Here is a 22916-nt window from a genome sequence, read left to right on the forward strand (position 1 = left end):
CCGTATTTTGAAGTTGGCGTCTGTTTGGCGCCATACCTTCGAGACACTGTTAATGACGATGAACTTCCTCCAATTGCAAGACATTCAACTTCGTTTGGAATATCTTTGGAATAAATGATTGCAAACTTCGAATTAAGGTAAGAAAGGTAAGACAAGAAAGATAAAAGCATGCATAGAAATAACAATAATAGAGAGTATATGATTTAAACTATGAAATAAAATTCTTGAAAAATGAATATTATTGTACGAAAAAACATAAATTGAAATTTCGCCTGAATACTTATGAAATATTATATAACAGTGAAGAAATTTTTAAATATAGAATCGAACATTTAAGAATAATAAGAGGATTAAAGAGGATGATTTACTATCGATGATAATTTAATCTATTACATTAAGATAAAATTATAATTAAGTCTAGATCGTATTAAATATATAAAATCTTTTATTCTAGAGATAATTCTCGTGCGATGCAGAAATAGTTACAGAATCTGGAACAATCCTCTATGATTTGATATCAGAATTTCATCGGTATGTAGGTATTCGATAAATAATGCATCGTACATATATTTTTCGTATACAACACGGCACATTCACGTTGATAAATAATTTCAAGCACGACAACGATAAACGTTCGATGCGTGTGCTAAGCGTGTACACTTCTCTCAAGGATGCAGGACACAAAGGATATGGATTCAATAAGAGAATGACAATGTATTTATTAGGATTATCAGGACTTGCAATGCATATTCGATAGAAACGATAATACAATGAGCAAATTATTTTATTTTAAATTGTCCTGATTTTTTGATGGCCCGGTTTTCAGGTAGTAATTAATAATTTCAATTAACAATTTAAATGATTCGTGATATTATTCTCTCTTTGTATAAGTATTTATTCTTTGATATTGTGATATATTTACAGGTATATCAAATTTTACAGAAATGATTTTTTTTATTATTAGAAAAATGCAAGAGAAAAAGAAAATATCAATAGAAAACAGGTCGTTGCATAGAGGTCGCTACAAGTTCATCGAATTATCTCGAGGTGAATGAACTATTACGTTCCCCGAGATGGACCAATAATTGATGTCTTTTTTATCCAATTAACTAGAGACTTAACTGGACACAAACATTATACTAGGTTAAATATTATGGTACGTATTTTTATACACAATTTTTAAATTTTGTTAATAATTAACGCTTTAAAATACTTTATAAATTTATTTTTTTAAGTTGCTTAATAGTTTTACTTAACTTTTACTTAAGTATCATTAATATGGTTTTTGTCTCTACTTTATTAAATCTTTAATAAGGTTTCATTCATTTCCGAGAAAAGCAGATATTCTTTAAAGAATTTTTTAATACTAAATATAATATAGATGGTCTACAGTTTCGTTTCTGAGTACGGCAAAACGGAGTTAATTAAATGTCGGACAGAGGAGTTAGTGTTATGATCATTCGCAAGAAGGTTTTTCTTTCTTGCGCTATCAACGAAGACCGTCAACGAATTGCGGCCGTGTGCTCTAAGAAATCAGCTTGAATGTTGAACAGAGCAATTACACTGATTAAATTGTGCATATAAAAATCATTAAGCCATCGAGAGTACTATGAACCTTTCTGATCGACTTTGATTCAGATTAAAAAATTGTAATTATTCATCTTATTGATCGAATTGAAATTTCAATTATATACCATCTGTAAGATATTTCAAAACAATGATACTTAATATATATCATTCATAAGGAATGGAAATTATTATTTGATGAAAATCCATAATATTAATACATAAGACAAATTACATTTGTAATTCATTTGTGTGAACTACAATTTAATATTCAAGACATGAATTGACACAGATGATTAATTAACTGTTCAGAGAACCAGATATTTTCTAAAGAAGAGACGAAAATGAACTTTCTATGTATTAAATCAAAATTATATATACATTTCAAACGATATTACTTATTATTATACAGGATGTGTATCAAAGAACACGAAATCGAACAATTGGAGTAACTATAATTTACCACCGACTTTTGCTTCTCTTTTTCTGTTCACAACCGGATCATAAAATCAATAGATAGAATAATTGCGGGGGTATGGAACCCCTCTGTGACACGATCACAATTCGTCCATCCACGATTCTCTGAAAGACGATTATAATTATCGATGAAAAGACCAAATTGAAATGTTTCGAATCGTCACAGGCTATTTTTAATGCCCGTCGATAACGTGAGAGATCATCTTTGCGAATGCAAAGCGTACATCATCCGTATTCGTACGATGATAAGAGAATGCGACGTTTATAACGAAGGTTTATCTTTAGATGGCGAAAGGCATAAACATACAATGGGTAATACCGAAACAAACGAGGAAATTAATTTAAATAAAGAGAGTCAAATCGGCGCCATTCTTGCATAACGATCGATGCTGCTTCTCTGATACATACGTGCCGCGAATGCATTGCATCCACCTCAAAAATTCTTGTTAGATGCATGCTCAATTTTAAAATAGCCCTCTGAAGCATTTATAGGAAACATTGTAAGACGCAAATATATATGTAAAATAGAAAACACAGCTAGTGATTACAATTTAAACTGCTTTGTGAATGAAATCATTATTTTAGATTCGATATTTTTAATCACATTTATAAAAAATATAAACTTTCTTTTTGTGCATTCTTTTTATTAATAATGTTAAAAAATTGTAGTAAAGTTTTGATAAATGTATAAAAATTGTATTATTTTAATACTTTGAAATTTAAAAAAAAAGAAATAATTGTGAAAATGATGTTTATCAAAAGTTAGAAATGAATCGAAGTCTAACAGTTATGTTTTAATTTTCGGCTATAGATGGCAGATACTGTACTTCTCTGAACAAAAATAAAATTCTAACGATTATGAGACAAGCGAAGATAAATATAGTTTATGATTTCACATTGCGATAATTATTATTATTATTAAAAAAAAGTGATCAATCTAAATATTGCCAAATAAACTATTATATTTAGTATTAATAAAAATTGTTCTTTAAAATGAAAATTAATATGAAAAAGAAATTACTATTTGAGAAAAATAATAATTAGTAGAACAAATGTTTATCTCCATCTTAATTTTAAATAGAGACTTTAGAAGTATGAATATTAAATTAATTATTTCCCCAGAATGAAATAAAATACTTTTATACGCAAGATCTCTTGTAGTTATCTGATATAATTAATTCGAATTATTAATTTTTAGATGAAGCAGTTAGATGCTTGCTATTTTTATCAGAGAAGTATTCATATCACGACGTCACGATATTTTCACGAATCTGATTAGAATGATTGATGAGATACTAACAATAAGAGCTCTTAACATTGGAAAAGGGTCAGCAGATATATAATTAGATCATTTTGTTTGATAAACGTTAAAACTATAATTAACTCTTTTTTTAAGATAAGTTTTTATCATTTTCTTTCGTATTTTACTTTTTGTCCCTTTTTATTTTCTAGAAATCACTATTATAAAAAATTTTAATTTTTAAAAGAATTATATAAAGATATAATTAAATCGAAATTAAAATTGTTTTATGTTAAAAGTAATAAAATTGTTTTATGTTAAAAGTAATAAAATTAATTGATTTTATTTATTATTACGATTTTTAATAATGAATGATCAATGGACAAAGATTACAGAAAATATTAAATATTAAATGAACAAGGATTAATCTTTGATGAATTACTTGTTTGAGTTTTAATAATTCTAAACTATTTTTAGAAAAAACTAATTAATTTTTCGAACAATATCTTTACTTCTTTGATATTATTTAAAAATAATTAAGATAATTATTATATATATTGATTTTTAATTTAATTATTAATCAATTCTATGTTTTCTGTTTATTCAAGATTAAAGTAAATAATGATAATAAAAGAAGAGAAAGATATAAACATTATTTACGGTGGAAGAGAAAGAAATGCGGAAGATTGCATATTAAAATAATACATGATATTGAAGAAATGTAATGAAAGAAAGTGCATTTCATTATGCTTAACAAAGCATTAAAGATAAACATAATAAAATTTCACTTGCTGAAAGAAAATTGCGTTTATATCTAAAACTATATTATTAATTTTCAAGTAAAAATATCAATGAGAGTTGATCATAGAAATAGCGATATAAAAATAATCATACAATTTTAAGAGAAGAAATAATGAAGTATATTTTATTGCAAAATTTCAAAAGATTAATCATATATGATTACATGAGTTTCTTGAATGAAACTTTCAACTTTTTCCTTTCGTATTTTACTTATTTATATTTTGTAATTTTTTTTAATACTAACAAAAATTTATATCTAAAATATATCTATGATATATTTATCTATAAACAAAATATTTCAATCGAATGTACATAATTGTACATAACTGTACATGTATAAATTAACAAAACTGAACAAAATTGAAGGAAAACATTTCGCACGCTTTTTTAATTTATTATCATTATATTCCAATTGAATAATTCTATTGAAAGAAGTATAAATCAATATTATTGTGAATATAAAAATTATTTAAATTAATTAATTATCAATATTTTATTAGATAAAGAGAAATTAAGAATAAGAGACAAAAGCAGGCATTAAACCTTGATCTACACTTGACATTCATACGGCCGAGTGCATAATAATATCTCTGGCATTAAACTCTAAATATCAAATAAACATGTTTGGATTTAACTATATGGTTTTCCTGCATAGCATTGATGAATTTCTATTAATTTATAAATAATGTCGAAACAACAATCTGTAATTTAAAAATGATCAAGAACTTCACGACCATATTTCTTAACATACGAAGTAAGTCTACGAAGTAAGAGGCACGATTTCACTGTAAAATTGTTGTAACGGAATGCATTATTACATCACTTGTATTTAAAACTTGACCCATAGCAAACTTGATCCAATTATAGATACCTGAAAACAGTTAATAGAATCTTACTACGATTAATAAAATAAATATAATCAAATTGGAAAATTATTATTAATATTCAATTTCATAAATTCTAGAATATCTAAAAATATTTCTAACTTCAATTATCAATTATCAATTATCATTTAAAGATCAAATAAAATCATCGAAATAAAATTTTTTAATTAATACATCAACAGCTATACAAGTTTCTTGACTGAAACTTTTAATTCTTCTATTTTATTCTTTAATTTTTTTAAAACTACATTTAAAAAAATGTTTATTTATACATACGTAAAGACAATATTTCAAACATACACACAACTAGAATCGAATCAAACATTACGTTAACTTTTTCGTTATATTAGTACGTATTAAAATTATTTGATGGAATAACGTAAAACGAGGATACAATCAATTTCGAAGAAACCAAAGAGAGGAGATAAAAATCTGTAGACAGAGTTGTTTTGTCGAATCTTTGAAAGACCTAAAAACCAGCGACGATCCTCCCAACCTGTCGATCAATTCGCTCGTGAATGAATGCATGACGATCCCGTTATCGTTTCATCCGAGTGGGTCACCGACACTTCGACAGGATTTTACTCACAGCCGCTTCGAACGTGCGCGTATCGAACCTATGCCGTGTACAAACCGTTCCCGTTCAAGCTTGGTGGGGACTTCGACAGGACCGTCTCTTCTCAGGAAACAAGGCACCTGTGAAATTTCTAATATTCTTAAACAATTTCTACAAATAGAAATGTCACCACGTTTGATCTTGCAAAGTTAAACCTCAATTGCAAGTTTCAATTCCGACTTGGAAATTGGAATCAAAATATTTCAGACACCGATATTTCTTCGAGAGAGAAAAAAAAAGATAATTCCCAAAAATGTAAAAGATATTAAGAGATCAAGAAATATGATCGAATATATAATAATAACGAGAATAACAAGATATAATTAACGATAGTAACGATCTCTTTTTCAAAAAAATAAAAAATAGTTTCTTTCCAATTTTAAAAAAATATTTGGGATCAAAGATATCATCGAAAAAATTCAATAATTCGACTAACTGAATTTTTTTAATAAAATCACGAACTTGAGCGAATATATTTTAATGATAAAAATCTTACATGAAATATTCCTCAAACTTTTTCATGCACGTTTAACATGCATATATTTTAACTGAATATAATCACTAACTATCAAACGTTTTCCACGATGACGTGAAAAGAATCTGGAGGGGGATCTGGAAAGTGGAGCCAAGTTTCAGCCGTCCCTGGAAACCAGATGGGGTCTGAAAGCGTGCTCGCCTTCGAGGAACATATCCATACAGTATTAGTGTCCGCGGGAACGAGTAACCTGTCGTATCTTTTTATCTTTCTATCGTGGAATATCACCAAAGGCTCGTAATTTTGCGGATTTTTCCATCATCGCGAGTACGAGAGTAGTTATCCAACGGTGGACGTTGAAGAATCCTCGAAAAGGAGACGTCTCGAGGGAAACGAGACAAATATCGAGTATTTTGCAAAACTAAACGATAACTAAAACTGGATAGACAAGTATGAAGATCGCCACGACCTTGTTCCTCTTCGTAGTTGTCGGTACGTAGAACAGTTATTTGTCATATTCGTTTCAAATTTTAAGATGCAGCTTCTGAATTTGACATGTGTATTTTCTCATAATTTTACATCGTGTGTTCGCGTTTTTAATTTGTATGTAATTATTGTAGGAGGTATAGTTGATTGAATTGAATGTTAAAATAAGATTAATCGAGAATTAGAATTTAGTAAATGATTCTTCTAGAATCATGTTTGATATCGTTCATTGATAGTTTTCATTGATAATGATACATGATTTCGTTTTATGTGGAACTTGGAATTATAGTTTATAAAAGAAAGGTGAAAGTGTGGACGTAACATTAATCATATAATTATCGTTAAAAAATCGTGAACCTGGAGAGTATAAGTTTCTATATTGATTATTTAGTATAAATTATCGAGGAATTAATATGAAGAAGATCGTGTTGAAAATACATATTTACATAAACTAGAAGCTGCGTTTTCGACTGTATAATTAAAATATTTGGATATTCATGTACAAATATTTAAATATTCGTTTGTCACATGAATATTTAAGCGTTCAATACAAATCTCGATATAAAAGTTTCTGATTAAAATATATTATACTTTACACGAGTTTTTTACAGAATTTTTTTATGATATGAGACTTATATATCAAAATTATATCTAAATATTCAATAACTAATTTCCAATGTATTTCATTTTATATTTCTTTTCTCTCTTTGATCTAATAAATGATGGTACATATAAGCATTGGAAACTAGTATCTTACAATATTCTTTCTGGGTTTTTGGGCTTTTTTTTCCACCATTCACGCTTTGTAACAAAGCATTTTATATTCTGTGCTATTCGAATCCAGATCTATCTTGACTGACACCATTGTATACTCGATCTTACTACTTTTTCCTTATCACTCGATCTTACTATTACTGGATTTCACTATTGGATCTTCAAATAATCGGATCTTTCATTGATAATAGCTTAGTACTTCTCTATATAAGTATAAAGTATATTCCTCTCATTTTAATACAGGCATCTTTGTAAATATGATTCTTCGTATCAAAAAGTGTGGAAAGTATTGCGTTCTTAACCGCACTACATATCCTGCTACTATGGCTTTTCGTGGGTTAGCAGAAGTAATTTTCTTTAATTTCACGGTCCTCTTCTCCACAACTTAAGCATGACCGATGTGTGGTTTTGCATCATGCGTCGCGATGTTACATTATTACGAATGTAGCTTATGCAGCTAATGCAGTAATAAAAATTTACTGAAAAAAATATTAGAAATAAATCTTTATTTTATTTAGATAGTTGTTATATTTCTAGTAGAAGTGAAAAAATGTTGAAATATTCAAAATTCTTCCAGCTGAAACTTCTTTCACTAATTATAATAAAAATTGGATAAAGAACTATAAGAGATTTTAGAAATGTATATATAAAAATGTAAATAAGTTGTAAAGTACCAAATATTAATTAATATTCAATTTCTCAACGATAATTATAAAAATATCAAATCTAGGAAGAAATCAAAATTGATTTCCTTATTTATTTATTTATTTATTCACAATTATCAATACATTAATCATGTATATTCAGTTTTATATATATAATATTTTCTTTTCTACATCATGTTCATTATAATGTTTTATTCAAAGAGAAGAATAGAATATGAAATAAATATAAAAAAATATAAGACACCAAATTTCTATGTACAATATTGATAATTTTAACAATAATTGCACTTCAAGCATAATATCCAAAAAAATCTTCTTTGCTTTAATTTATTTTGTCATTTTTAAAGAAATTAAAAAAATAAATTATACTGTAATTATAGTTTTATCATATTAACGAAGAAATTTAAGTATTCGTGCTTTGATTATGATATAATAGGAGAAAGTTAAATAGCAAATTAGTAGAAATACTTGATTGATAGAGAATATAATTAAAGTTTCTCAAAAAAGTTTTTTAAATACGAAATAAGTATACCACATATATAATATACTTATATATTTATATATCATAATATATTTACATATCATTATATATGATATTTACATATTATATATCATATACTTTATGTATTTATATTATGCAATGTGATATGAAACATTATGTAACATGGACGATCTTCAAATCTTTTTCACTTGATTTTTCTATTTATCATCATTTTTTGACTTTCTCTGTATCGAATAAATAAATAAATAAATGAATAAAATAAAATCTCAGCAATTACATCCTCTTCTTCGTCAAGGAAATTATTCGTAGTGTTTATGTTCGCGCGTAAACAAGCGAAACGCAGAATTGGAACGATGCATTAAATGATATGCATAAACGCAATTGAACGGCCGCGACGCGACGAGGACAGAATCATTGAAGAGGAAAAGTAACAGTAAAGTCGATCGTACTAGGCGCGAACTAGAAAGTGTAAAAAACATCGATTCAACATTGATAAAAATATCGATGCGAGAGAAATAGAACGAAAGCAAGCGACGAAAGTAAGCAATTACTTTGTCGACAATTGTGTCGACGATTATAACACGAATCGAGAAAGGGGATCGAAAATCGAGTCAATCGCGCGTGTCATAGATGAAATTGTATATATTTTCGAACAATCCACCAATGTGTAGTGATACTCGAAGATAATAAGAGACGTATATATGTATATATATGGGTCATGGAAACTCTTACTACTGTTACGATTATATTTTTCGTTGACAGCGTATAATACACTCGTCATTCCAACTTTCTCTGTATATTTATGAAAAAAATGACTTTCACGTTGGAAATCGAATGATAATTAGTTGGATTCTGATGAGATAATGAGTTTTATATAAATACGTCGAGAAAATTTGTGGAGAAAAAAAAATGCAATGAAAGAGATATAATGATCTTGTAATTCGCTCGAAAATTTACTCGATGAAAATACGATTTTTGAGAAAGATTCAAGTTCATTAGTTTTCTTTTAGAAAGGAAAAGTTGTAATAAAGATTCAGTTTTTCTATAATTAATGTTCATTGGATCAAATGGGATATCACTTGACGAAGATAGATTGTTGGATTTCGTGTAAGAAAAGAAGAAAACTGTAACAAATTGTGTTTTGTGTATCAACTGTGGTTTCCGTTCACTGGATCCATTTATTCGACGAGGAAGCAGCTTTTAAAACGGATTCTTCTCAAAGGCACAGATTCTTGTAGGATGATATTCTTCTGGTTCCAATAATGTTTCCATTAAATTTTCGACAGTTAGATGTTATTTGGGGAATCAGGTCAGCAACGGGCCTATGTTTTGTATCCAACTGGTCACTTTCTACATGTAGTTATCTTTCTATTACTTCTTCGGTGACGATCTTCAGATTTTTTTCATCTTCTCTTCTTTTCGTATAAAAATATTTGACGTCAATAACGAAGAGAAACGAAGACGATTTCTCTACGCAAGTAATAAATTATTTATATTCAAAAAAATGAGGAAATATCGTTTTATATTTTCAATATCTTCAACGATTTATTCTTTCCTTAATGATTCTAATTGTCACAGTAAAAAAAAAAAATATTTGGTATATATAAATAAAAAAGATTAAATTTCAATTATAAGATTTCACGATTCATTTTATATAGTCGTTGATTATTTATAAATCCTGTCAAATTTTTTAAATCAGAAAAAAGATTTGATGACAAATGAGCTGCGATTGTGAGAGAGATGATTGTGGGAGAGGCGATTGTGAAAAAGTACCGTTCTCAAGGTAAAGGTAAAGGCCGCGTTCGTGGGAAAGTATTGCGAAAGATTTATTCCATTAAGAACGAATCGTTGTGTCATTTCATATAAAATCAAGTAACGATGACAGATAAAGAAAAGTGAATTTAATTCTTCATTCATACGATTTTAATCGTAATTAAACTGCGTGACTGAGATTACTCTTGAAAAGAAACAGTGAAAGTATCCTTGAAATTTTTATCACCAAAATCATCGTCCTCGATCTTACCAGTGAATAGAATCTTTAAAGAGATTAGAATCTGACCCAGCTTTTGGAACAGGATTGGAATTCCTTAAAATGAAAAAATAAAAAAACAAGTAAATAAATTTTATGCAAAATTTATCTCAAAAAAATCAGAAAGAATTATTATGAAAAGTTACGTAATTTAAAATCATTTAGTAGCTTAAGTATATTTTATTTGAAATAAAAGATAGTTTGAATTGAAATAATGAATTATATTTTATTATTTTTATTTTAGAAATAAGACATTTTGTTATAAAAAGAAATTATATTTTTGATAATTAATAAAGATCTTATGAGAACATTTTTCAAGAAACATTTTTCCAAATGCAAAATATCATTCAGCTATTCAAATAAATTATATTTAATAATATTGAAATAATTTTTAAATGTTTCAAAGCTTATTGGAACTTTCATATTTTTTGCTACAATCGTTCGTTAAATAACGTTCTTCTTAAGGATAATCTGTGACTTTATTCTTCAGTAATTCGGTCAACATGTAGGCTTAAGCTTTCTCGTTTGAAAATTTCACTATATTCATGCACGCAACGTAAGCTGAACCTTCGAACTGAAACGTCTATAAAATTTTTATTATGTAGATTTTAAATCATTTTCAGATAATACAAAATGTATTTATAAAATTTCATCATTTTCAATCTTTTCGTTTGTTGCGAAACGTATATGAAATGTTGTACGAAACGTGGAATATTAAATATAACAACTTTCTTCTCCATTTGTAAAATGTTACATAGAATTATATAGAATTATGGCACAAGAAATATAGGCTAAGGACATAAAAGAAATAGAAAATGTATTCAACGATCACAAAAATATTAAGAAAGTGAATTTGCATCCAAAGTTACAATTTCATAATTGAGATGTTAATACAGTGATGTAAATATATCACTGACGTGCATTAAAAATCATCGTGCATCTATCAATTAATTTAAATAGTTATAAATTATAATTAACAAATCAAATCAAATCATTAATATTTATATAACATTTATATTAACATTTATTGGTGTTTTTATAAGAAGAAATTTATTTTTTCTTGCAATTTACAAATTATAATTTACCATTTCATTTCTATAATTAATTCAATCTATTAATGCAATGACGAGATGAAAAAAAATTCCATTTAGAATATAAAGTAAAAAAAAAACATATAAACAAGGAACGAAAGAAGCGAAATGCTATATTAACTATTAATTATACAGATCGTAAAATTAATTTTACAAAACTGTTACAATGTCGCAATCTTTACTCGTTTTAATTTCGAAAGAGCAAGATTACCAAGAATTTTGAGACACGGAACTGATTTTGAAGTATGGAACGTGGCCAGTCTTTGTGGTCGAAAGGTTGATTGGACTTTTCAAGTGGGTCAGTAGGCTGTGGCCCAATGGCACGTTGGCAAATCTTCTCCGTACTCGAGTTCCGGAAGTATATATTCCTTTCACAAACTTTGGAACATTTCTTTCAATATCTTTCTTCCTCTTTATCAATCACGATGATTGAAAGGAATTTAATTCCAAAAAAATAAAACCTTTGACCCATCTTTCACAATTAATAATAATGTTACGAATAACAAAAAATTCTAATACATTATCTGTGATATTTTATTTAAATCAATACGTGTTAAATGATAGTGTGAATTTTTGACTAAGCATAGGACCATAATTTGCATACTCTTACATGATCCCGTCTGTTTGAACTTTCTTCAAAATCTGTGTGTGATTTCATTTTTTTTGTTCATTGCGAGAGATCACCAATATCAACGAAGATTTTGTTTCTTCTTTGAGCGAATATCATTATCTTAAACGATTGAGTCATCTCGATGGAGAAAATTATGTAGTCGATGACGACTTGGTGCAGATGTAATGGAAAAAGATCCGGAATTTGTAACACTTAAACACTGATTTCACTAAAATTGGCATCACGAGAGGAAAACGAAAGTTATTTACTACAGTAAAACGTCAATTATTTAAATTTCACTTATCCAATAACTGATTATCCGAAATATATATATATATATTTAACTATAAAAATGTTTAAATTCTGTACAATATATTTTAGAAAATATTTAAAAATAATTAATTTATTTTTTTATTTCCCTTATAATATATATATATATATGAGTATTTTATGAAAAAATCCATATTTCAAAATTGTTTGATTTCTATTTGTTTCGTGACGTATTTACAGATTTGATTTTTAATTATTTAAAATTATCTTAAAAGAATCTTTTAATTAATTATTCGAATAATCGATATTTTACTTGTTACACAATAAAATACGTATTGATTATGAATGAATCTTTCAATTATTTTAAAAATAATAGAATCTTTATTCCATCTTTAATTATCTTGATCTAAAAAAAAAAAAGAAAAAGAAAAACTTCGTTAATATGTTATTTATATGAAAATTAACTATGATATTACGTTGACGTCATGAAAAACTGAAACATAAGATTGAATTAAAACGATCGTATCAATGTCGTTCATGAAAAAAATCACTAATTACAATCAAGGTTGTCATGCTTGATGAGATCGTCGTTTACGATAACAAGACTATTCACGGACAGGGGTCAATAGCACAGATTAGGAATGGTGGATTAAATCTGCCCCCGAATCGATATTTATGGAGATTCTTATGCTCGCAATTTTAATCGAAATCGAGTCGATTAAATCCCTCGTTAACTGATTCAAATAGTTTACAATAATAAGAAGAACGCAAGTTTTCTTCGTAGTGTCGCATCAACATCATATTTTTACGTCGAAAAATCCGGTTTAGAATGTTGAACTTTCTCTGAGAAAGTTCTCCTATTGTTTCTGAAAACTTATTGCCGATTTCTTAAAATAACGACGAACCGTTAATTTTTCAAGAAAATAAAAAGAAGTAAGTAGAAGAGAAGAATACATTTCATTCTTAATTAACAGAAGTAATTGAACGTTTAATAATTTTTCATCGTATAAAGTTGTTTCAATGTTTTCATTGTTCGATAAGTATTTAGTAATTTCTCGTCGAATATTAATAATATTGATCTCGAAATTAATTTGCACATCATTGAGTTTACAATACAGATAAACGAGTCGCTGAGAGAAATTAATTACAATGAAATCAAAAGCTGGATCGGGGCAGGGATCCATAGTTGTTCTTCTCTTCCGGTTTGGTTGCAGGATGCACGTGGCGGGAGACACTAGGGACGTGCGTGTTTCAGTCGGACTTTGGTTTCGTGCTTAACTGCGCCTTCAAAAAATCCGGCCTATTTCGAGTACGAAATCTTGGAGGTGTCAAAGGCTACGTCGGCCTGGGTGAGTCGAAACAAACGGGTCGAAACACTTTTCGCGAAAGAGAATTGCTATGAATGCCGTCGACATTGTAAATTCTTCGATGAAAATTTAATCATTCTTTCATCGTGTGTTAATCGATTACAAGTGTTCTGTAAATATATTGTACATTGATCATTAACAATATTTTTTTCCAATTCTATCACTTGATATATTAACATATGTGCATATATTTATATATATAAAATGGATATCGGATAAAATGGAATAATGTGATGTGTATAAAACAGAGAAAGTGCTTATTTTTTCTATTGTTTATAAAAAAAAATATTTCAAACAATGTAAAATATGTGTGTAACGATTTTCTTTTTAAAAATCGAGAATGTTTCTTATGACTGTTCCGCTGTCACTTGAATTAGTTAACTTTCCTCTATATTGAGTAATAATCATTGTATTTTCAGGATTTGTAAATAACATACTTTCCACTGTCTGTATCTATTATTTGGTGGCCTGATTTTTCAATATATGTTGTTGAAAAAAAAGAAAAAAAATCGGATGTTTTGCGCGCTATCTCATGCAACTAATTGCGCATTATGCAAGAACTGAATAGTTGAATACTCGATTTTTGAGATAAAAGAAATGATATATATCAAATCTGTGATATTATGACATTTCAAATTTAAAATTCCACATTCAAAATCATATAAAATTATCCTCTATATTTCTTTATTCATCAAATATTCACAAAAATAAAAATAGAATCGAATAATATTTATTTATTCATAACTTTGAATCGATAATTATGTACATTGTCTTATTAAAAGAAATTCATGTTATGAAACCAAGTACAAAAACTGAATTACCATAAGATTCTAATCAATAATATAAAACATGCATGAAATGAAACATTATCTTTTTTCATTTTGAAAAAAAATTTCTCTTTTCAATTTATGTCGCTGTTACTTTGACAAGTATGAATAGAATAAATAAGTAGAAAAAAAAAAGAATATTATACACATTACATTATTCATTTAAACCAGGAAGATGGCATGTAATAAAAACTTAATTTACATTAAAATTGGTCAAAGATCAAAAGAATCGTTTTAAAAAGTTTGCAGATTTATAGAACATTAAGGAAAGCAACATAGTTTCTTGCGTAATATGTGATTGCTTAACTCTTTTTAATTCTCTCTTCTAAAAGATCTGGTTTCTCGCATTCTTTTGGAGTAATGGTATTTGTCACTTACATAATGTGCATAATTTAATATAAAATTGATATAAAAAATTAATGCATGTCTGCAAGATTTATTTAAATGATATCATTTCTATTATGCTTTCCAGCTAGATAGATATTAAAACAAATATTAAATTGATATATATTTTAATCGAAATATATCATCAGAGCATTCAAATGTATAGAATTTATTTCATTATATAAGTTTTTATCTCGGAACAAAAATCTTTGAAATGTTTAGGTTTATAGATTTATTTAAATTTAGATTTAGAAATTTTATGGTATAACTTATGATACAACTGGTAATAACTAATATCATTATTAACTTCAGGATTTTCGGTGGGTGACGAGCTGGGCTTTGGTCAATCCCTGTCCAATGTAGAGGCTTTGAAAAGAAGAAGTGTACAGACCAGTAGAATTGGTTCATCGTCCTATACTAATTTGGTAAGCCTATTTTTATTTCTTTTAAATAAAAGAGATGAAAAGAAACGAATTCTTAATTATTAAATTTTGTAAATTTGATGATAGTAATGCTATTGACAATATTTTATAATTCAATTTTTATTCTATATCATTACACAGATATGTATCTTCTTGTTAAATAGTTCAAGGAAAATCTAAGATAAATAAGAATGTAAAAAGTAATTCCATTATGATTCCTATAATGGCAAGATTTTTTTTTTTCTTCTTTTTTCACTGTATTCCGATTGAATCCACATATAATATGATGCTCAACACTGTTTCCTTTGTGCAATTGTGATCCAAGTCTGCATTTTCATTAAATTTATTATAATGAGAAAAGAGGAAACAAATAGCTTCTTTGACATTTAATAGTTTTTTCTTAAATAACATAAAAAATGAGATAAAAAAATGTTAATATCTTTAACGATAATCTTTAAACAATATTTCTAATTTTTGTAAAAGATAGCTAATCTAAAGATTACTTTTCTTTTTGAAAACTTCTTTTAAATTTTGTAATCGCTTTTCGAATCTATTTTAATCGATTGATATTGAAATTATATTAACAATTCATTAGATTGTAGTCACATTTTCAAATTTTAGATAGGTTTATTTCTAATTAAAATATTGATTAAGCTTGAAAGTATGCGACCAACTTTATCGTAATTAGTGCATGAATTCTTCGCATAAAACTTTCCACAACAATAACACGTTAGGCCTAGTTAAATTTTCATTCTCATACTAATGCATGTATATTTAATTTTTATAGATATACGAAAAAAAAAAGATGAATGAAATAGGACAAGATCATTAAGATCAAAACGTATGAATCATTAACATATGATTCCTAGTAATTTACATAAAATTAATGAGACATATATTTCAATTAATTTTTAAACATGTCTCAATTTTCTTCGTTATTCTAAAATAAATATATATTTTCTTTAGTTCTTAAAAGCTTAAAAAAGGATAATAGAAATGTTAAAAAGTTTCATCTTATAAATTTTATGTAAATTGTATTATTCTATTTGCTATTTACCCTTCAATCCTAAAAAAAAAAACATTCAAAAAAAAATTTTCAATGATAAATACTAATGCATAACTAAAGTTTTTATATCTCTATTTAAATATATATTGGTATTAAGCGCAATGGTGTATTTACAATTAAATTTTCATGGTTATTTGAATACATGCAAATAAGAGGTCGTTGATTATATTAGATAAGAAAATTTTGCAATGCAATCATCTGTATATTCACATTTAAATCACTATCCATAATACATATTTAAATATATTATGTATATGTAAATAATGAAATTGAAGTAGTGCTATGAAAATAAATACATACATGTATAATTTTATTTCTAACTCGGTTAAAAGTCAATATTAATTTTATCAAAAATTATTCACGTGCTTTTAATCAAATTCTTTTTAAAAAAATATAACATAATTCTAATGCAATATAATAATGATTCGTTTAAGGCGAACAATCGAGATGATCAGAGACAGCACACTCAAAACACTCGACAAGTGGTGCCTCCTTTCAAACCTTTGCCACCTGGAGCAGCAAGGCCGATAGCTCAGCAACCAGAACGGCAAAAGTTGGTGGTACAACAAAATTCCACAGTTCTTAGAACCATACCAGCACCTTCCTTATCAGCAACGCAGCAAGATTTGTTGAGGCAACAGCAATTGATGCAAGAAGCCAAACAGAAGCAGCAATTGAAACTACAACAAGAAGCTTTCGCGTTACAAGTGTTGAAGCAACAGAGGTTACAACAACAGGAAGCCATGAGACAGCAGCAATTGCAGAAACTTCAACAACAAAAACAAATGGTGGCTCAACAACACAAAAGGCATCAACAAGTCGTTCCAATGCAAGTGATAAGGGATCAGGTAATTTTCATTCAATTCGGATCCACACCGATTTTTTATTCTTAAAATTATTAAAACAATCTTTTAACGAAAATTGATGTCTATTCCATAGGCATCACCACAGATGCTCGCGGTTGCAGCTGCAGTTCCAGGAAAATTGCCAAACATCGTTGCTGCCATACCACCAGCTGGAAGCATCGTAGAGCCAGAAACTTCTAAATCAACGAATGATGGCTTACCACCCTTTATCTCGATGCCACAATCGTCTGCGCAATTGACTGATCGAATAAGCAACAACCCAGCTATTTTAGAAGATTCTGATAATGAAGTATCGAAAGACGACTTCAGTCAGGTAGTTATTTCCTTATAATATTTAAAAATTTTTTCTATAATGCCAATTTCTTTCTAAATTTTTTTTTATAGTATTGATATAATTTTTAACATAATCCTTATATGTTTCTCTAATTAGCTTCCTCTGCCCGGAGATGAAGTCGCCTCCTCGGTCAACGAGATGACTTTACTTTCTCTTCACCCAATGCCGCTCCAATCAGCTGAATTCAATAAATCGCAACAGCAAACCGACAAACGACAAACGATGCCATCCTCATCATCGTTGCCATCGTCACTTCCGTCTTTAGCGCCTATTCAGGGAATGGAGACGTCGTTGAAAGCTCTCGCGGAAGCTAGTAACATCACCTTGGAAGCTCTGGAAGCAGCTATTCTCCTCAGACAGCAACAACTTATGCGAAAACAGCAAGGACCAACCAGCACTACGACTACAACTACAACCATGTCTCCACACAAAAAGTGAAATATATATACATATATATTTCGTTCAACTTTCTGCAATACTTTTTTCTTTTCCCAATAAATTGTTAACATTGTTTTTATTAATATTTTTTAGTAAATATAATTCTGGAGCCACTAAAGTAATGAATGCACCACGTGAGTATTATCCAATGGGATACGATAAGAACTTCGACGATAATTTCGCAAGTCGAGTGGATCTTCCAGACACGAGCTTTTATTGCGGTGATCAAAAACATTTTCCAGGACTTTATGCGGATGAGGATCTTGGGTGCATGGTAAATTTGTTCTTATAAAATTAAATAATATAAACGAAGATTTATTTATTTTTTATTAATTGTTTTATGTCTTCGTAGGTGTTTCATGTCTGTGCACTGACAGACGATGGTCTGATTATGAAGAGTTTTCTCTGTCCTGAATCTACCCTATTCGATCAAACGATTCTAAAGTGTAACTGGTGGTTCTATGTAGATTGCAAAGCCTCGAGAAGCTTGTACGACAGTAATATTCCAATTAGCAAAAGTTATCAACTTATGAAAGCCTTAGCATTCTTTTCAGCGTACAAAAATCACGATAATAGTACAATTTCTGCTCAAGAAAATTTAGAAAACTCAGAATAGTTCCTGGACTTGTTAAAGGAACTAAATCCTTGTATTTAGTTTATTATTGTAGTTCTCGTATAATTTTTTAATCGGTTCTACGATTGCCAATTCATTTTCTTTTGATCCATTAAGCTTTGGAATTTGTTAAAATCAGCTTCTCTATTTATTTTAATATAGAGTTTATAAGTTTTTTTGCTCAATTTCTGTCATTTTTATAAAAATTTTAAATTAGTAAATAATTTTCAGATTAATGTTTGATTTATCTCAATGGTTTATCTTAATGGATTAAAAGGAATTTTCCTGTTGATGCGTAAAATAAAGAATGTACAGTATTGCCTTGCTAATTAACTGGAATTTTGCTTTGCTGAGAAATTGAATAGTTAATGATCTTATATTATTATATTCATATTTGTGCATATTTCACACAGAGAAAGCAAAATAAACCATTTCCTATGAATTATTCAAATGATATCCTAATCATTTGTCACTTAGCTGCCACTGAGCAAGGCATTTCTGTACTTTAAAATTATTACTTTTAAATTATTCGTTTTGATATGACAATTTTTTTCTACGATCACTGCCGTCATAATTCGAAACGATAAATGTGTACATATAATTTATTATATTATAATATGTGATAGGCATAGTGAATAATTTTTAATTAGTAGTGTTATTAGCGTTGTAAATAGTATCGTGTTGATACTTTCGTTGATATGGCTTGTTTAATGATGATTCCATTTTGTTGATATGGCTGTTTTCTATATAGTTGAAATAAAAAAAGAAAGAAAGAAAGAAAGAAGAAAGGAACATAGAAAGCATAAACTTTATTATAGCGAATAATAACTATGGAAAATAATACAAATTAAATGCCAATGTTACGTTAATTTATGCGATCAGTCTATAATTTCTCGTCGACGATCTCGTGAATTTTTTTTTTAGTATTAAAATTTACATTTTCCTTTCATTTTAATTTAACCTAATACTTACTTTTTCCGTAATATTAAATAAAAAGCTCGAACGATTTTCACAGATAGATTAATCATAAATAATTATACATTCATTAATACCATCGTTTCTATAAAATTACAATTAAAGCTACGTATATAATTCGATAAATAACCTATTTTTCAAAACATTATAAATTGTTGACAATTGTTATTAATTTATTAACCTTTATAAAAGTTTATCCAAGCTCATAAACCTATGGATTATCTATAATAACAATTATTTCATTATTATTTTCGTTTAGAGATCTAATATCATTTCTATACATAAAACTTGGCGTTAAAAATGTTTCATCAGGCAGTGCAGGGGTAAGTAATTCTACGACACGTATAATATCATAAGGTTACGTTCAGATGATTCGATCAATCATCGATACTTTAAATTTCCATTTACGATACATTTGGTTGATCGACAGAATTTCAGATCATCATTCGAGATCTTGCTTAGCTCTGGAACACGATTGGCAGCACAACTGATGGTAAAACTGGTAACTGCAGAGCCGAGCTTGTGCCACTAAATTGCAGTTAGATGTACTGTCCTTGCAAAGTGGATTTTCCTCGAGAACTGAAAGTAAAAAATTATCAAAAATCTTTAATATAATTTACAAAGATTGAAGAATTCGTAACGAAAAAAGAAAAGAAAATAACTCTTGTCCAATTGAATCCATAAGGATCAGTTTAATTTAAAAATCTATTAAATAGATAAGGTAGTTTTCTTGCAATGCAACGTAACGAATGTCTCGTTAATGAAAATTAAAATTTTTTTGAAAAAGATACTTTTTGTCAGGAAATGCCACGTGAAATACCATTTGAGATTTCCGGATCGTCTTGAACTTGCAGGACAGTGTGATGATTCTCAGATCTGTGCATGTCCTCCTTGCAAGGATAATCATTGCACGTTCGTCGAGATATAGGTCGATCCTTCTCTTTGCAATGAAGCTCGTGGTGTTCCGGTATCTGGCCCTCTCTGTTCAGACACTTTACTTCTCTCTTCTGAACGCCTTTTCCACACGATCGGGAACACTAAAACGCGTGAAAAATAATTTATAATAACAATTATGAATTTTTTTCTTCGTGGTTACACGTTTTTCAAAGTTGTCAACTGTACAGAAGATTAATTTAATCTTAAAATACGCAAGCGAAGAATTTAAATTACTTCTGTCCAGTCTGATATAAACCACGAGGATGTGCATGGTGGAGCGGTGCATGATCTTCGACTTTCCGGTTTGTTCGCAGGGCAATTCATATCGAGAACAACACGAAGAGACCCACGAAGCGTAGTTATGCAGGCTACTTCTCTGACTTGTTCTCCTTGGTCACATTCCGTGGAACACTAGAGGAAAAGGTATTATTTATTTGAAATTTAAAATTTAAACGTTAAATCTTAAAGTTTGAACGGATCTTTCCCATTTAGAGATAAAAATCGTGTATAGTTTTTAAGATTTTCACGTAAGTAAAACGTTAAACTAACATATCTAATTCGCTATTAACTTTATTATTTTCTTTATTTATGTTATTTGAACCTACCGCGGTCCATGGTCCCGTAAACCATTGTCCACTACAGGTTCTGTTGCTGGAACAGGTTCTTGAAGTTTCAGGTCTTGTCGATTGGTCGCAAAATTCTCCCTCCGGATCTTTTTCGCAGAACACCTTTCTCGTTTGCATACCGACTCCACATTCGGCGGAACACTATAGAAATTAATAAAAAAATACTACACTTTTCTTAAAACACGTTCTGTATAGAACGACAGAAAAAAAATAATAATTAATTTTAAGTGTCAAGTCGATCATTGAATATTTTTTATTTCTTCATAAAGCTTTTAAATTTCCTACTTATAAATTTTAAGAAAATGTTAAGGAAGTTTCATAAAATAATCATAAAATTATAATAATATTTCTTACCTCTTCGGACCATTCAGTGTACAACCACTGTGAACTTTCGATTCTCGTGGAAATAGCATTCGTTTGTGGCGATTTAGTAGTACAGGGTCCTAAATCGCAAGCATCTTGAGTAATAGGTTTTTCTGCAAGATTACACGCAGGACCTTGTGTCACGCACGTTGCACTCCTTGTTCTTGTACCTGGACCGCAAGTTGTGGAACACTTAAAAGGAAAAAAAAAAAGAGAAAAAAACGAAATAATTACGCACAATATATCTCAACAAACGTGTATTATTCGTGATTTTTATCAGGAATTTTTATCTTTTCTTTCTTCACTCGATTGTTCATTATATATATAATATATATAGGTTTCGTTTTGAATTTTATTGAATAAAGGAGAAACATACCGTGGACCATGTGCCCACGCTCCATTGCGGAGGCGGTAATGTTGTTGGCGCTACCTTCGATTCGAGTTCACAGCGTGGCATTTCGCAAACCTCGGAAGTAGGAAGGATATTAGGCTCCACGCAGGCGCCATCGGCTATTCTCATTATCAACGATGCTGTTATTTCTTGTACGCATTCTATGCTCCTGGAACGCGTACCGCTACCGCAGGTAACCGAACAAAGGCTCCACGGGCCTGCTCTCCATCTTTATAACGTTATGAAATTTATTCAAACAATTGAAATTCACGATTAAAATTTGTATCTCAAATAATATTATCTCTAAAATTAAATAGTATATACACGTTAAATGTTATAAAATATTGAAACGATAAATGCGTAAAATTATTAAATTAAGGAATAGAAGAGTGAAAGATATGTGAAAGAATATATTTTTTCAATTGAACGCGTGGAATTCTATTCACCTGGGTAGGCAAGGTGTAGTATTGCATCGTACTTGAGTTTCTCGCGGTTTTTCTAACGCGTGGCATCTCTTTTCAGGCACAGGTGTCTGTGTGTGTTCCCTCGTGCATATATACTTCAATATCTGAGTACCTTTTTTTTGTTTTTTTTTTTTTGTAACAGATAAAAAAGAAAAATGTTTGTTTCATATTCGTTTAACTTAAAAATATAATATCTAAAAATATCTCTTTACCTCCACCACAAGTTTTACTACACTCGGTATAACCGCTTGGTTTCCAAAAGAATTTTCTTTTCTTGTACCGTCTTGGAAGATATGTTTGCGTTCCATCATTGATATTAGAACCGCCTTCTATTCTATAGAACAATGAATATTTGTTA

At 28.8% G+C, this 22916-nt stretch overlaps 2 protein-coding genes across 31 annotated transcripts in view; one reads left to right on the plus strand and one right to left on the minus strand.

Moving 5' to 3' along the window:
• Positions 1–19676, plus strand: LOC107994262 (uncharacterized). 3 transcript variants are annotated; one of them, XM_028664997.2, is made up of 12 exons: positions 1–137; positions 455–535; positions 617–826; positions 925–1156; positions 6182–6551; positions 13701–13835; positions 15377–15489; positions 16987–17400; positions 17492–17731; positions 17849–18186; positions 18284–18464; positions 18543–19676. In XM_028664997.2, the coding sequence occupies exons 5-12, from the start codon at positions 6512–6514 to the stop codon at positions 18804–18806; spliced, it is 1725 nt and encodes a 574-aa protein (XP_028520798.1). In that variant the 5' UTR covers positions 1–137; positions 455–535; positions 617–826; positions 925–1156; positions 6182–6511; the 3' UTR covers positions 18807–19676. The 3 variants fall into 3 exon arrangements, with proteins under 3 accessions (XP_028520798.1, XP_061933147.1, XP_028520799.1); XM_062077163.1 differs by having other exon boundaries at positions 455–531; XM_028664998.2 differs by lacking the exon at positions 13701–13835 and having other exon boundaries at positions 455–531.
• LOC107994260 (thrombospondin type-1 domain-containing protein 4) overlaps positions 19598–22916 on the minus strand; it is a 26001-nt gene continuing 22682 nt past the window's right edge. For 23 of the 28 annotated variants that reach the window (XM_017051072.3, XM_062077035.1, XM_062077040.1 and 20 more), the window contains 8 exons: positions 22771–22892; positions 22541–22670; positions 22080–22323; positions 21695–21895; positions 21320–21481; positions 20949–21125; positions 20599–20815; positions 19598–20357 (listed from right to left, as the gene is read on the minus strand). In XM_017051072.3, coding sequence (XP_016906561.1) covers positions 20221–20357; positions 20599–20815; positions 20949–21125; positions 21320–21481; positions 21695–21895; positions 22080–22323; positions 22541–22670; positions 22771–22892 — 1390 coding nt within the window. In that variant the 3' untranslated portion in view covers positions 19598–20220. Of the gene's footprint in view, positions 20484–20569; positions 20816–20948; positions 21126–21319; positions 21482–21694; positions 21896–22079; positions 22324–22540; positions 22671–22770; positions 22893–22916 lie in introns of all 28 variants that reach the window. The other 5 variants (XM_062077147.1, XM_017051075.3, XM_062077141.1 and 2 more) reach the window with 1 other exon arrangement.

This window comes from Apis cerana, linkage group LG1, assembly GCF_029169275.1.
Source record: "Apis cerana isolate GH-2021 linkage group LG1, AcerK_1.0, whole genome shotgun sequence".
In the NCBI taxonomy this organism is placed as follows: domain Eukaryota; kingdom Metazoa; phylum Arthropoda; class Insecta; order Hymenoptera; family Apidae; genus Apis; species Apis cerana.